The sequence below is a fragment of the Pyxicephalus adspersus genome, chromosome 8 (genome assembly GCF_032062135.1).
Source record: "Pyxicephalus adspersus chromosome 8, UCB_Pads_2.0, whole genome shotgun sequence".
Classification (NCBI taxonomy): Eukaryota; Metazoa; Chordata; class Amphibia; order Anura; family Pyxicephalidae; genus Pyxicephalus; species Pyxicephalus adspersus.
In genome coordinates, this window is record NC_092865.1 from 11004142 (window position 1) to 11019360 (window position 15219).

General features: G+C 40.6%; 2 protein-coding genes across 2 annotated transcripts in view; both read left to right on the forward strand.

Annotated features, from left to right (window-relative positions):
• ACADM (acyl-CoA dehydrogenase medium chain) overlaps positions 1-10500 on the forward strand; it is a 14123-nt gene extending 3623 nt beyond the window's left edge. Inside the window, exons 2-12 of the mRNA XM_072419492.1 lie at positions 1171-1267; positions 2827-2924; positions 3004-3073; positions 3479-3579; positions 4557-4637; positions 5093-5223; positions 5949-6057; positions 6975-7115; positions 7193-7288; positions 8589-8837; positions 10080-10500. Coding sequence (XP_072275593.1) covers positions 1171-1267; positions 2827-2924; positions 3004-3073; positions 3479-3579; positions 4557-4637; positions 5093-5223; positions 5949-6057; positions 6975-7115; positions 7193-7288; positions 8589-8837; positions 10080-10151 — 1245 coding nt within the window. The 3' untranslated portion in view covers positions 10152-10500. The remainder of the gene's footprint in view (positions 1-1170; positions 1268-2826; positions 2925-3003; positions 3074-3478; positions 3580-4556; positions 4638-5092; positions 5224-5948; positions 6058-6974; positions 7116-7192; positions 7289-8588; positions 8838-10079) is intronic.
• A 4214-nt stretch (positions 10501-14714) lies between these two features.
• The window catches only part of RABGGTB (Rab geranylgeranyltransferase subunit beta), an 18230-nt gene continuing 17725 nt past the window's right edge, over positions 14715-15219 (forward strand). Inside the window, exon 1 of the mRNA XM_072419493.1 lies at positions 14715-14776. Coding sequence (XP_072275594.1) covers positions 14774-14776 — 3 coding nt within the window. The 5' untranslated portion in view covers positions 14715-14773. The remainder of the gene's footprint in view (positions 14777-15219) is intronic.

The window sequence follows — 15219 nt, forward strand, 5'->3', positions numbered from 1 at the left end:
GGGGGGGAGTGCCGATCTCACTGCACATGCATGAGATTGGCATTTTTTCCCCATTAAAGAAAAAGCTTCTTCTGAGCATGCTGCTTGATCTCAGGCATGAGCAGTCAGAAACCTGGAAGGAGTGACATGAGTGTCTCTGGAAGCTCTGCACTCCCATTCTGTCTTTATGATCGCAGTAATAAAGACAGAAGGGGAGGCTGAAAAGGTATTTTAATAATTAGTAATTTTTACCTTCAATAAAAGGGTAAAGTAATAGGTCCACTTTAATGCCCAAAATGCTCCATACTTCTGATTGGCAACTCATTTAAATAAATAGGCTGCTACTATGCAAGGCTTGTTATCTCATGTTTCAGTGACAGCTGCAAAATTTTGCAGCTTTAATTCCTTCCTGTTTTGGTGACCCCCAATTTTTGAGCCATGCAGTGAAATAGAGGTGGGAGAATGGTGGCACATGGAGAGGAGTGCAGGCGTTTGATGCCTCTGGGAATGGCTGATTGCCAAAGATGCTTATAGAGTCTGCAACGCAGGAAGTAAAGGTACCAGATACATGACTCCAGGGAGGTGGGTGTACATTGAGCTCATGGTTTTGTATCTTTTCAGTGTTCTCCCCAGCCTCTTTTAGCGGGGCGCACCACCCGACTCTTTTCAGTAACCACCTGGCTGTTTTTGGCTGGTTACTGAAGAGTTGGGTCACAATACAGGGGCTGCCACCACCTACAGCTTCTTTCCACCCAGCTTAAAAACATTTCACACTCCTTTGGATACCTAACAGCAGGGTCTCTTTAAAGTAAAGCTGTCACACATTTAAACTATATTGCACAGTTTCCCTTATTTTCTCTCCCTATGTTTACCTTATTGCCAGAAGCCCTCTGAGACATTTCTAGTCAAACTATACAATGCAGTGAATAAAATATTACAGCCCACTGGAGGCAATTGGAATTCACTTTTCAGAACCCAGGTTGGTACCCGATGGGTTATGATTGGTTTTTACAGATACTGCACATTATATTTTGTGCTGTCCTCCTTTTCTGTTAGAAATATTCTTGTTTCCTGTTCATATTCCCAGACAAATGTAGTGCTGGAATTTCAAATCAGAAGAAAACTATCCGGTAGGGTTGTTGGAGTGATATGTTATTATTTTTTGCCTCATTATCTGTGGTTATTTTGCAGGCGTTGCAGCACATCGCTAAACAAGGCCTGAGAGCCAAGTCTACAGCCCCCCAAACAGCCTCCTCTGCATCGGCCCCCCATTCTGGCTTCAACTTTGGTAAGTTTCCATTGCAGATAAGCTTTATAATTAGCATCTGATGCATTCATGAGACAGCTTGGGTGGAATTGGCAGCAGGTCCAAACAAGTCCATTTATTGTTGATCAAAATAAAGTAACAGATTTACATAATAAAAATTAAATATGCATTTCTAAATACAGGTAGTCGCCGAGTTACATACAAGATAGGGACTGTAGGTTTGTTTCTTAAGTTGAATTTGTATTTAAGTCGGAACATGTACATTATTTTAGTAAATGCAGTTAGGACAGATGTGTCTCAACATATTATTAGGCAGCTTTATGGATCCTAGACATTCATTAACTTCTGGAGCAAGCTGAGCTTTGATATGCAGAAAGAAACAACTGCAGAGTTGGAAATTAAAGAATTACAAGATGCTGCAGACCTTAAGATCACCCACAACCTTTTCTTGAAGATTTCTTCTTCAAGTCATGCAAACCTCCCCCCTCCTCCCCATCAAGCCTCTGTCTTGCACACAAGAGAACAGGGAAGCCCCATTTGTATCAAGCAGTCTTCCGTATGTTGGATGTCCCTAACTCGGGGACTCCCTGTACAGGAACATAGGGGCCAGGATTGAGGTTTGGGGGTACATTTAGGTCACACCTGGACATACCTTTTAGGTAAACCTATGCTGTGTCCATTCATTGCAAATATTTTCCATAACCTCTCATCCCTTCCTAGCAGCATGTACTTGCCTATGAAGGAGGATGTAACTCACTTCTTGTGACAGTACTTGTCAAATCAGCTCTGTCACATGGGAAGTCCATGGCAATGTGTAATCTATGCCTTAAGCTGCGTACACACATCAGATGATTGCTGCCCGAGGCTAATGTTCGTTCCTGTCTTGAATGAAATTCTGACGTATAGTGTGTCTGTCCAAGTCAACGAATGATTGGAAAAAACTTCAAAACTTCATTCGAAGGAGAGTACAGCAGGGTGCCGTTTGCTTGCCCCCCCCCCCATCTTCCTTTTCTATATAACAGAATAGCACTGTGTGTACAAGGATTGTTCCTTTACATTACATACTTATAGAGAACCAGTCTGTGTTTATAGTATTGCACTAACTTAAAATAGAGGAGGGGCTATCGCTGATCCCTAAAATTGCTAGTTGCCTCGTTGTCAACCCCCCTTGGCTTCAGCACCTTTCCATTAATGCGGAACAAATATGCACATAATGTGTCTGATTTATTCAAGCTCTTCAAGGCTGGAGAGGATACACTTTCATCAGTAAAGCTGGGTGATCCTGGAATGAATATCTTTAAAGTCATTTGCTAGCAAATGTTTTGAATCCTGGACCAGATCCATTGCAGGTTTGCTGGATCACCCAGCTCACTGATGTAAATGTAACCTCTCCTGTCTTGGAGAGCCCTAATAAGTCAAGCCCAAGGTGTTTTGGCGTTTTCTGACTTTCCTGATCTGAAAACATGTTTTGGCAGTGACATGTTGTATATGTTGTATATGTAATGTGTGACTGCACCTTGCACACTTTTTTTTTCATTTTCTTTGCTGAACAAGTCCCAATGTGTTTCATTTCTTCACAGAGCTCAGTGAGCAGCAGAAAGAGTTTCAGGCTACAGCCAGGAAATTTGCCAGAGAGGAAGTCATTCCAGCAGCTGCTCAGTATGACAGAACTGGGGAGGTGAGTTGCGTTGTTGTCTCTATAGTGATTACAAAGGGTTGTGGTCTCTTATTAAAAGCAATGTTCTCTTTTCTTTTAGTATCCGGTTCCCCTCATCAAGAGGGCCTGGGAACTTGGGTTGATGAACGGACATATTCCAGAACACTGTGGTAAGCTGGCTCATCGTGTCATTGTGATTGGCTGATAGTGAGGGGTTCTAAGAAATATGAGAAGTGTTCTAGATTAGACTGAATTATACCTGCAATATATAATACATAATATATACATACTCTAAAAGCCCAATTAAACTTTTCTAATAAAGCTAAACTAAAAAAAATTGGTAGCAGCCAGGTCCTTGCTGCAGAAGAGACAGGCAATAACCCTGGCATGTTTCAGGTAAAGCTATAAAAAAATACCAATAAGTTCTCTGGCAGAATAACAACCTCTTTCCGATTAGCTTTGCTCCCTATGTATGCAAGCATGTCTCCTTATGTTGTCCGTTTTGTTTAATATGGATTTGTGTCACCTCATTGTTTCCTGTCACCTGACTGTTCGTGTATCTGGTCTTCCTGCAGGTGGTCTGAATTTAGGCATCTTTGACACCTGTCTGATTACTGAGGAAATTGCCTATGGTTGTACTGGTATTCAGACTGCCATTGAGGCAAACTCTTTGGGGGTGAGTATGTGAAGAGGTAAATTCTAGCCATTTGGTAAAATTCTATTCCACTTCTGTGTGGGCTGTCACCTTCAAGGTCAAATACACAATAGAATGTAATACTATGCATTACCATACCTTGAGGGATCAGTTCAATCAGCTTATTTTAGCACAGCAAATGGGGCTTTTTTATGTGTATGTGCAATCCCTCTACCTGGAAACCTTCTCAGATCTGAGATGGAATAAGCTCTGGAAATTTCAGACAGATGCACAATGAATCGGTGGACAAGGAAGTTTTTCATTTTGTTTCCGTACCACTTTAGGACAGATGGAGGATTTTATAAATACAGCTGAACTTGCAGTTAAAGAGGAACCAAAGTTCCACTTTTAAAAATGTTGAATCGGGCATGGAGTTTTTGCAGAAAGGGATAGGCAATGATTTCAAGCTGAGCATCCGATTAAATTGGTAGTCTGTGGGCATTAGAATTCATTATATGCTGTTTGCAAGAGAAGTATTGAACTGAGCTTAAGTGAAAAAGTTGCTTCTTTCATGTCTCTCTGTTCATTTTTTCTTGCAGAAATGTCTCTGAATTTGTAGATTTGTGGGAACAATGTGGGCAGATTCTACATCAAGGGTCTCCTTTCACATTATACAAAGCAGCAAGGGGCATTAGTGGAGATTAAATTTTCCTCTCATCAACCTCAGAGGGTGATATCTAAGTCATCCATCGCTGGGACATTGGAATATCTTTAGTTTTTATGGGATGCATATTAAAGCTGTTGTTGTGACTAGAACAGAACATATTTGTGCTCAAATGGCCATTTTCATGATGTCATAGTTAAGCTTCTGAGAAAATGAAAGAAAGAACACAATTGGAACAAACACTTAATTAGAGACACAGAGGTCTAAATGTGATTAGATGGTTTGCTGTCAGCATTCTAAAACCTTGAAAGCACTTAGTATTTACAGATGATGAGAGATGTGTTAATTTTTACAGCAAATGCCAGTGATCTTAGCCGGCAACGAGGCGCAGCAGAAGAAGTACCTAGGAAGAATGACTGAAGAACCTTTGATGTGTGTAAGTAGATGAATTGGAGGTGTTTTTTGTTCTGTTTTGAGGACTTGTGGTTTGTGCTCCACTGTTATTGAAATCCCACACACTAATTTTCTAAAGTGAAAGAAACTTTAGAAAATCTGGGGGGAGAGCGCGGCTGTCTTACCTGTTGGTCACATAACTGGCCTTATTGATAGAGCTCTCTGCAATGTTTTTTTTTTTTTTTTATTTGTTTCTGCCCATATTGTACAAAGAATTGTAGCGTATAATATTAGCATGGTCAGCATACCTCTTCTATGATTGTTTACAGTGAGGTGTAATATATTTTCATGTGCAGTTTAACACAAAGTGACCTTTTTGCCTTCACAACAGTCAGTTTAACGCCCTCTCCTATTTTGTCTATAATATCTAAAATGAACTTATCTTTTATTGATATTTGACTAAACTGTAAATTGTTAACATGGAATATTATCTGACAGGCCTACTGTGTAACTGAACCTGGAGCTGGTTCAGATGTGGCTGGTATAAAGACGAGAGCAGAGAAGAAGGGCAATGAGTACATCATCAATGGACAGAAGATGTGGATCACAAATGGAGGCAAAGCTAACTGGTATGTTGTCTAATTCCTTTTTTATTTTAGTTTTATTTACAAGGTAATTACACTTTGTTAGGCAAAAATTGCCTCATCAGTAGTAACCAAATCGGTGTATACATAAGTTGGCCAGGACACTATTTTGCAAGAGTTTGTATCCCTATGTTTGAGTGGGTTTCCTCTGGGCCCTCTGGTTTCCGCCCCCATCCCAAAAACATGTATTGCAACTAATTGGCTTCCCCTCAAAACTGCTTTTAGAATTTGTTAGTGACATATGGCTATGGTAGGGGGATTAGATTGTGAGCCTCTTTGAGGGACAATCATAGACATATGACAATGGACTTTGTAAAGCGCTGCATAATATGTTAGTGCTATATAAAAAGGTTATTAATAGCAAGAACCCGTGTTCTCTGGAAACATTAAGCTGGAAACAAAAGAAGGCCATAAACCTGTACTTCACATGGGTGGGAGAAAGAAGGGCAACTAAAATAGTATGATGAATCATGTTAGGCTGACAATGGGGACATGTTCAGTACAAATGAATGATAGCATTGGACTTGTCTGAGCATGCCATTTTGAGTACATTGTTTTTGTGTTCATTCAGAATTTTTGAGCACCACTAAAGAATCATTTTAATTTAAAAACATTTTGCAGTAATTGAGTTAGTGGGGATGGGGAGACTTTTTTATATTTTGTATCTGCCTTTGTCGGCTATATAGAAGTTGTTTTTTGCTATTTTACAGGTATTTCCTTTTGGCTCGGACTAATCCTGATCCCAAAGCCCCAGCTGGAAAGGCTTTTACAGGATTTATTGTAGATGCTGACGCACCTGGGGTACAGCCTGGAAGAAAGGTATTGACTTTTAGATCTTTGAGTTTAATATTACAAGTTTATAAGTAACGGAAAATCCTTTCTGATGATCATATTAGTGATAGGGTTTGCATAGAGTTTAAACTTTTATTTCCTGTAAATTATATTCTGCTGTGTGATGAAAAATAATGTAATAATCCGAAAGGGGGTTGTTTTTTTTTCTTTTTCAACGTATATCTGTCATGAGAACTATAAAGAGGCTAACCCATTGCTAGTTGCTTACTGTCATGCATACACTTTGACTTTGATTCTATAGGTTTAACCAATGTAGAATTAAGTAAACTGATTTATTTATTTTTTCTGGGAATTTTATTCTCTGCATGCGTGTTAAGGTCTGTGGTCCAGAAATTTCCAAGTAGACATTGGCAGCTTAGGAGGAAGGAAAGATCCATGTGCTTCTAGCACATTAAATAATGCATTTATTGCACAGAATAAGTATTGCTCTTAAAGAGGCTTCACAGTTTTCATAGGCATGGGAAGAACCAGCGAAAGAGCTCAACATGTGGAACCAATGAGGGTACTCTTTTGCTGATTTTTGGCCAACTCCTTGGAAACTCCAACCAGTGTGATTGGAGCAGCAGCCTTACTGGCAATAAACACTTCCAGAAATGTCAGATACCTAAGTCCTTCTAAGTGGTCTCATCCTCCTGTCATTACCAAGAGCCTAATCTTTGATTAGCGTAATGTGATGACCCCTGGGATTGCAGAAAGTAGGTTAAAATATGGCAAGTGTCATTCAACTTGAAAGAAGAGCAGAGGTGGACCACAGGGTGTTGGGTTATCAGAAAGAATGCGTGGTGGTGGTGGCGGCCCAGCACTGCAGAAAAATAACCTAGAACCAGGCTTTATATGAACTTTAGAAAGGTATACATGTGGATAATATTTTTCTATACCTACAGGAGATGAACATGGGCCAGCGATGCTCAGACACCAGGGGTATTGTATTTGAGGATGTCAGAGTTCCAGCTGAAAATGTCCTGATTGGGGAAGGGTCTGGATTTAAAATCGCTATGGGTGCTTTTGACAAGACCAGACCTCCAGTAAGTTATTTGCTCTACAGAAAGTCTTCTACAGTTAGAGAAAGAACTTTGTGTAATGGTTCATGTCTTTGTTACAGGTGGCAGCTGGTGCTGTTGGTCTTGCCCAAAGGGCTCTGGATGAAGCCACTAAGTACTCTATGGAAAGGAAGACATTTGGAAAAGTCCTTGCTGAGGTATACAAATGCTGGACAATGATAGACCTGTACAGACCATGCAAAATACAAAGTCTTCTTATCCTATAGTTTCCATCTCCATGTAAATAAGCATAGTTACAATAATGTTGATCTTGCTATAAACCAATGTTCCTGGTACGTCTGCCACTTGCAGTGCTTACCCAACCTTTTAGTCTAGGAGTGCACACACAAGTGCCATCTGAGTTCTAACTTAAGACTTCACATCTGGTGAGCACTTCTGCCGAGGGGCATTGTATTGCCAAGGGGCATTAATAGGTTGTGCGCTGATAATGATATTTTATGTTGCTTTGCACTGAGCAAGCATGGATGAATTGAAATGGTGTTGCATAGGTGGCCTTTGTACTGTTATGTGCAAGGTTGGGTTTCTAATATATGAATATTCTGCTGGCCTTGTGTAGTTTTTACCAAGCCCTGTGCTGCACATGTGTGGAGTGTGCACTTAAAGCACTACTAAACCCAACCAACTCACCTGTACACATTCTAGCTCCCAGCGCTTACATCTTCCGGTTTCAAATGATCTTCAACCATCTTGTTTGGCCGTGCCAGAATGACATAGTATTTGTTATCCGGGCACACTCAAGGGGAGCCCAGAATGCCAGGTTTCCCTGGCAAGTAAAGCTGATGCCGCACATGTGCAGTTCTGTTTTTTATTCCAAAACTGGGGTGATCAGGCAGGTAAATCACATTATTGCAGAAAGGACATTGCCTGTCCATTTCAACAATAATGACATGCCTGATCAAACAAACTTGAAAGTGGAACTTTCTGATATTGCCCCATGCCTTTTCATCTGTCTGTAGTCCTTAGGAAGAGCACACACATTGATATGGCTACAACAGGATTCTCTAGGACCTTGCAAGGCAATGTAGCCCCCTGCAAACAGGAAGAGTGGGACTGACAGGTTTCTTTGTATATGCATGGCTGAAAAGGAGATGCAAGCTGCAGACATAGTAAATGCCAAGAGATCAAGAGCACTATTATGTTTAAAAATCCTAGTTTTTTTTTTTTTTTACAAAAGGTAAAATATAGAAATAGATTTATCAATGAAAAAAAGTAGAGAAGGGATTCCTGTATGCCCAACTGTCATCACCGGGCCTTCCCTTGGGGTTTGGGCAATAATGGGATCTTTAAACCTTTCTACCTTCTTTATAAACCTTGTGAGGTATTCTAGTCCTGATTACTAGTTGGTATTGGAAAACACTTAAACCTTTCAATGGCCATCATAATAAAATTGTAATCTTGTTGATTCTAACCGGTGTACATTGTCCACATCTATCATAGCATCAAGCCGTGTCGTTCATGCTTGCTGAGATGGCCATGAAGGTGGAACTGGCTCGTCTAGCCTACCAGAGAGCAGCCTGGGAAGTGGATTCTGGTAGAAGAAACACCTACTACGCTTCAATTGCCAAGGCCTTTGCAGGGGACATCGCCAATCAGGTGGCTTCTGATGCTGTGCAGATTTTTGGAGGCAATGGCTTTAACAGTGATTACCCTGTGGAGAAGCTCATGAGAGATGCTAAAATATATCAGGTGAGTAAAGCACAGTTAGATTTCAGCAAAGCTAGTAGGTATCCTGGGTTTTTAATGCAGAAGTCTTGGTAAAGTCTTGCAATTGATTTTGTCACAAATTTGAATAAAACATGCTTTCAATGTTTTTATGGTTGCTTTGGCATCTAAACACTAACAGCTTGTGGCCTTGGTCTTTGTTCCAGTTTTTGTTCTTCCATTGCTGACCATAGTCTGTTGCATTCTCAGAACATCCCTATTATGGAAAAGTTGGACAAACTCCTTTTAAGGGGCTGGTGCTCTGGACAACCCTAACAAAGTCCAAATGGAATCAGAAGCTTGGAAAATTGATTGAATGGACTCATTGTTCAGGGTGTCTCAGGGTTTTAAGTCCTAAACACAGCTTGGTCCAGAGTATTTCTTTACTATAAGTCCAATCTCAGTTTAGTATCTGAACTAAAAGATGCAGGCAAAAGTCTCATCCTGATGAAGATGCTTTTCTGGAAGATGATTGGGGAAATTTTCCATTATTCTTTCTAGTAATGGTATTTGTAGAAATCTTTCAGGACATCATTTCTTGGAGTTCATCATCTTTTTGGAGTTAGGAATTGAACTTCAAACACTTTTCTGTTTCCTTTCTGTGCGCTATGGTAGTGGTACTCTAATTTTAAATTCTACCGAGGCATGATGGGGGGGTTCTATTGAACGTAGAACCAATCATATCTATATAAATATTGTTACTGTAAGGATTATAGGGTATTTATTACTCATAACAATCCTTATGTCTAGGTACACCAGGGACAGATTTACATATTCTGCTCATTTAGGAGCACTCTGGGAAAACTTAGTAAATGTTTGACATGGATCTGAAAATTTGAAGCCATCCGACAAGATGTTAATAGAACATTGAATGTCTGTATGTGTTCTGTAGCTGTAGTAGGAACGTTTTGATTGTAAATTTCTCCTGTGGTGAGGACAGATGTAAATGGTTTGAAGTACTATACAGAGCACAGGTTTGTGAGCGCTATGCAGAATAAATAAAATTAATCATAAGCACAGATCTCACAGCTGTAACGCTGCCCAGACAACATAAAACTCACAACTTGCTGTATATTTCCATTCCATAAGTAAGTGGTGCCAAAACATGTTTATTTTTTAATTAGCACAAACTCTGCACATCCCAGTCTTGTACGCTTAATTATTCCCAGATCTTGTATCTTGTGGACACACCACAGCAGTGTTATAAAGAATGTTTCTGTTTTTCAGATATATGAAGGCACAGCACAAATCCAAAGACTCATCATTGCTCGGGAACATTTTAACAAGTACAACGAGTAAAGACTTCCCAGACCACTTACCTCTGCTGACCACCACTGTGATGAATGATGATTTACATTGGCCTTAAATAAACAACGCCCAGGAACTGCAGGAAACTTGGTGAATCTAAACTTGCGCACAGGATTGTATTACTTTCTAATGATTTCTTTACATGCAGAGAAAAGCTTTTCTAATGTTTTATAATAGCTGTAAAATATCAGTGTATAAAATTTGAATACTTAGCATGCTGAAAATCTGTTTGTTTTATAAATGTCCTGTTGATGCTCCTTAAGACTAAATAATAATCCGTCCTAAAAAAACTGTTGCAATGGAACAGGTTATGCAATCATTAAACTGTATCTAAACCAAAGACCAGAAGTGTAATCTTATGCTTCTTGTCATTTCTTTTCTCTTCATCTTCTTTTTTTTTTTTTTTTTTTTTTTTTTTTATAGTGAACCTGTCAGTGAGGATTTTACCCTTGAAATATCTATTGCAAATATATCTATTTCTGCACCTTAAAGAACTGAAAAGTTGCCGTAAATCAGTGTTTCTTTTTTTTTTTAACTTATTTTTATTGTTACACCAGCATTCAAAAGTACAATGGTAACAAAAAAACATATGTGCTTTAACAAAGAATGGTCAATTTAATAACACATACAAAATAGCAGGCATCAGTGGAGGTATTTGTTTCAAAAATGGTGTCCATCGAGTCTAGTGCGCTTGCTAGAGTGGAGTGGCTATGATTACTATACTCATATATTAAAGGGAAAAGATCAGAACACAACTTGGTAAGCTGCATGTCAGCAATGATATCTTGTGGTGAAAGCACGACAACCCAAAGCACATCTATCTTGCATACAATTCTGCAAAACACTGTTCTTATCCATAAACTTTTTACTTAATCCTGCAGAAAAAACTGACATGGGAGTTGGTGTAGCCTGTATGCTCCCAATGCTTTCCAGGAGAAGTTCATTTAGGGACTACATGTCATCCTGCAACTGTTGAGATGATATATCTTGGATGGAACCCTAAACCCACACTAGAATTTACAAAAATGCTGACTTGCTTACTATAAAGCAACCAAATTAGCAGTTAGCTCAGTTTTATTTAAACCATCTGAAGTGGAGCTGCATCAAACTCCCAAATTTGGCTTATGTACAGCTATTCCTCACTCACCTGCTTGCACTTACAATTGGCTCTCTGAAGAACTGTACAGTGTACAGCAGCATGACAATTCACTTTCCTTCTTCTCAACTTCATCCTCCATACTGAGTAGTGATCCTCCTAGATCCGGGTCTGCAAGCTGTTAGTGAACCTGTCACAGATGCTGCTGTATGTGTACAGCTCTGAATACCGGCTCTTTACTATATGGAACAGATCCTGCTTGTTAGGTGAGGAACATCTGTATTGTTATTAGACCAAGGGGCTTATTTCTGATGGAGAGGACTCTGCACTGTCTATTGCACTGTTCTGTACAGTAAAATGAAGCAGAAAGATCTCTGTTGTTGGAGGAGAGTTGGTTATTTAATTTTAATGCACAGTGGTTCAGTGGTTAGCACCTTTGCAGCGCTGGGTCCCAGATTTGAATCTCGGCTAGGACACTATGTGCATGGAGTTTGCAGGTTCTCCCCGTGTTTGCATGGGTTTCCTTCCACATTCCAAAAACATGCAGTTAGGCTTCCCCCCAAAATTGACCTTAGACTGTAATAAAAACATGACTATGAAAATTTTATCCAGGTGGTATATATGCCCGTCAGACACACACCGGATATTCCCCTCCACTCCTGATAGGTGTTGGCGCTGCCATACTCAACGAGGCACTATGCTACATATCTGGTGGGAATGCTCAGAGGTTCGTGGACTCTGGGACCAGATCACCGATTTATATAACAAAGTAACTGATTCGGATATAATAATGTCACCTAAAATGTCTTTATTGTCTATTCTCCCTGGTTCTATAAAAGCTAATAAGCGAGATGTACTTAGGCATTTCCTAACTGCGGCTAGGACGATTATCCCTAGAAAATGGAAACAATCCACAGCGCCATCTATGAGGGAATGGCTAGCAGAATTGGAACGGATACAGCGTATGGAATTATTGGTTGGGGAAGATGAGAATAAGATGGAGCAATACAAGTTGACGTGGTCCGTTTGGGACTGGTTCAAAGAATCGCCCCAATTTAAATCTCTGTGGCCATAAGCCTTCAGAGGACTGGGGTGCAAATGGGATCGAATTTAATGTACTCCTTTACAGTTTGGTGAACGAGCAACTTCTGGGCCAGTCAGGGATCTCCATATCCCTTAAACCTATATTTTTTTCTACCCCAAGGATATCCCTCCTATTTAAAGGTTGTTTACACGGGGGCCCTTGTGGTATGCCCAGGGTTACCTGGAATGGATAGAAAGAACAACAACAAAATTTTCATGGTTTAATTGTTTTTAGTCTTGTGATATTCTATGTGACAAATGTTGGTTGGTTTGTTATTCTCAACCCTAAATATTTATGATATATACACCTTGGTTTTAAAGCTTAGCTTAAATCTTTGTTTCCCCCTTCCCTTTATTTCCCCTTTACTTTCCCTAGATTCCCCTATAAATACCCCCCCTCCCTACAGACGATGGTTTATATACGAAAAAAGACAATTGTGTTATATTGTATTTCTGCAAAAGGTCTTCTTTTATACTGGTCTTTTTTTTGTTTACTATGTATGCATTGTTTTGTATGTGTTTGTGATGTTCAAAAACTAATAAAACTGATTGAAAGAAAAACATGACTATGGTAGGGACTTTAGATTGAGAGACAGCTAGTGACATGACTTTGCATATATCTGCATATAAGGTTGGTGCTATATAAATACTCTATAATAATAAATACTAATGTCATGTAAGCTTCTCTAGCCAGTGAGCTGTGGTGGTGCAGCCACATGACTGCTTTTCTAAATGAGCCCCTTGGTTCTCCTGTTAGCAGTTCTCTCATCATTCAGCCCTCTATCGTGGGCATGAGGTTTGTGAAGCAATGTCTGCAGGTTTGGGCCTCTTGCTGAGATCGATGGAGTAAAACTAGATACTAATTTCTATACCCTCATCTGATAAAGTGGAAATGAATAAAACAAAATGCAGCATGCAGGTTTTTGCAGGAGGGGCAGGTGATGGCATGAGTGGGAGTTACCTTCTTTCCAGCCCGGTCAGTCAAGATGGCCAAAGATCCCAAACCAAGAGGACGGGGTGGGTGAAGATTACAATACCCACAACAGGTCGAGGACAGGTGAGTTTATTTTACTGCAACAGGGGCATCACCTGACATTTCAAAAATTATGCTTTAAGTAAAGTTTTTATTATTTAAGTTGTGTGTGTGTGTCATTTCCCTTGCGCTCTTTTGAAAGACTTAAATCGCATATTATCTGATTCCTTGGGGTCCATGCAAATTAACATTAAGGGTTGTTTCTTGCACAAACCCTGCAGTTCCCTGCTCCTGGACGCATAGAAACCCACTCGCACTGTTCTTGTGGTTGCATTATGGTTCTTACAGCAAAAAAAGAAAAAACAAAGCATCCAGAAGCTACATGCTGTGTCCAGGAGCTGTACCACATCCGCAAGTGAATGCAAACTCATGCACGTTTCCCAACCACTCCCATTCAGATGAATAGGGCAAAGTTGAGCCTGCATTAAACTGCTGTGGTTTATATCACATCTGAAATTATCCTTAGGATTACACAATGAGTTTTACAGCTCTCCAAGGCTAGAGAGGATACACTTTTATCAGTGAAGCTGGGTGATCCAATGGAATAATTACAAGTCATTAGCTATTTGTTAGCAAATGTTTTTAATTCTGGACCAGATCCGTTCCAGGTTTGCTGGATCACCCAGCTTCAATGGTAAAAGTGTATCCTTTCCAGCCTTGGAGAGCTTTATTAAATGGGGGCCAATGAAAGAGACTCTGTCAACCACCCCACTGCACCTGATACCTTCCCAGCAACACCTAACCCCAACTATTCTATCCCAGCTGGCCAAAAATCCTGCATGCTTCCAGGTTTGGGGAACATGTGACCTTCTCCCATGTGACAACGCTGGGGTCTAGTGGGTGACAACATTGACATTTTTTGTTGGTATCAGTGTGATGCCACACTTATAGTCACACCAGGCCCATTGCTAAAAGGCACATTGTTTTTATTGGTGCCATTATTTATAAATTGTTCCCAAACCCACCCCCAAAATGTACTGTAATGCAATGCAGCACAAAGCATGGTGTCCTGTGGATTGCACCCCAATGTTTTGCAGACAAAACCTATTTTTTCATGAATTGAGGCTCTTTGCAGAATTGCTGCTCCTTCATTATAACAACATACACTGTGCTGTGAAATGTATATTTTTACCTTTATTTTTCTGATGATTATTAGGAGAATAATAGTTAACTGAACCTCCCATATAATATTAATTGCATATATTTGGATATGTGGACACCCTGCACAGGGTCACAGATAGCAAAGCTCAGCTGTGATGGTTTCAGGCATCACTTAGACAGCTCAGCGCTAATTTCGGCTCAGGCACTTCAGAGGGCGGCTAAGCAACAGACAGCCAATCAGAGCACAAGCGGGGGTCCTGGTAGACAGGGAGAGTCCCCGGGGCTCTGACAGGCACGGAAATGGTGAGTAGAGTACGGGGGGATATGAGGTCACGTGACAGCCGGTACCGACTCCTCAGGCTGGTTCGGCACTCGTACTTTGTGTCCCCGAAGTGCTAAATCCCGACTGTTCTCACTTCAGTTCTGTGTCCCACTACTGACACTGCCTGACATCATACAGCCCCTGAATGCCAGTCTGTGCCCCTCTATCCACCCCCTGCCCCCCCTCCTGTCAGTCTCTGCTATCCAAACAACCCCAATTATACTCCCTACCCGCCTGTATCCTCCTCTGTCACCCTCAGTCTGTACAGCCCCAATGTCACCCCCTTTTGCCCTTCCTGCCACCCATTGTTATATTTGCCCCTCTTTCATCCCCCGCCTTCCCTCCTTTCCACCCTGTTGTCATAGTTGCCCCCCATCACCCCCTGTCATATTTTCCTACTCTCCTGTCACCCCTCAAACCCCCC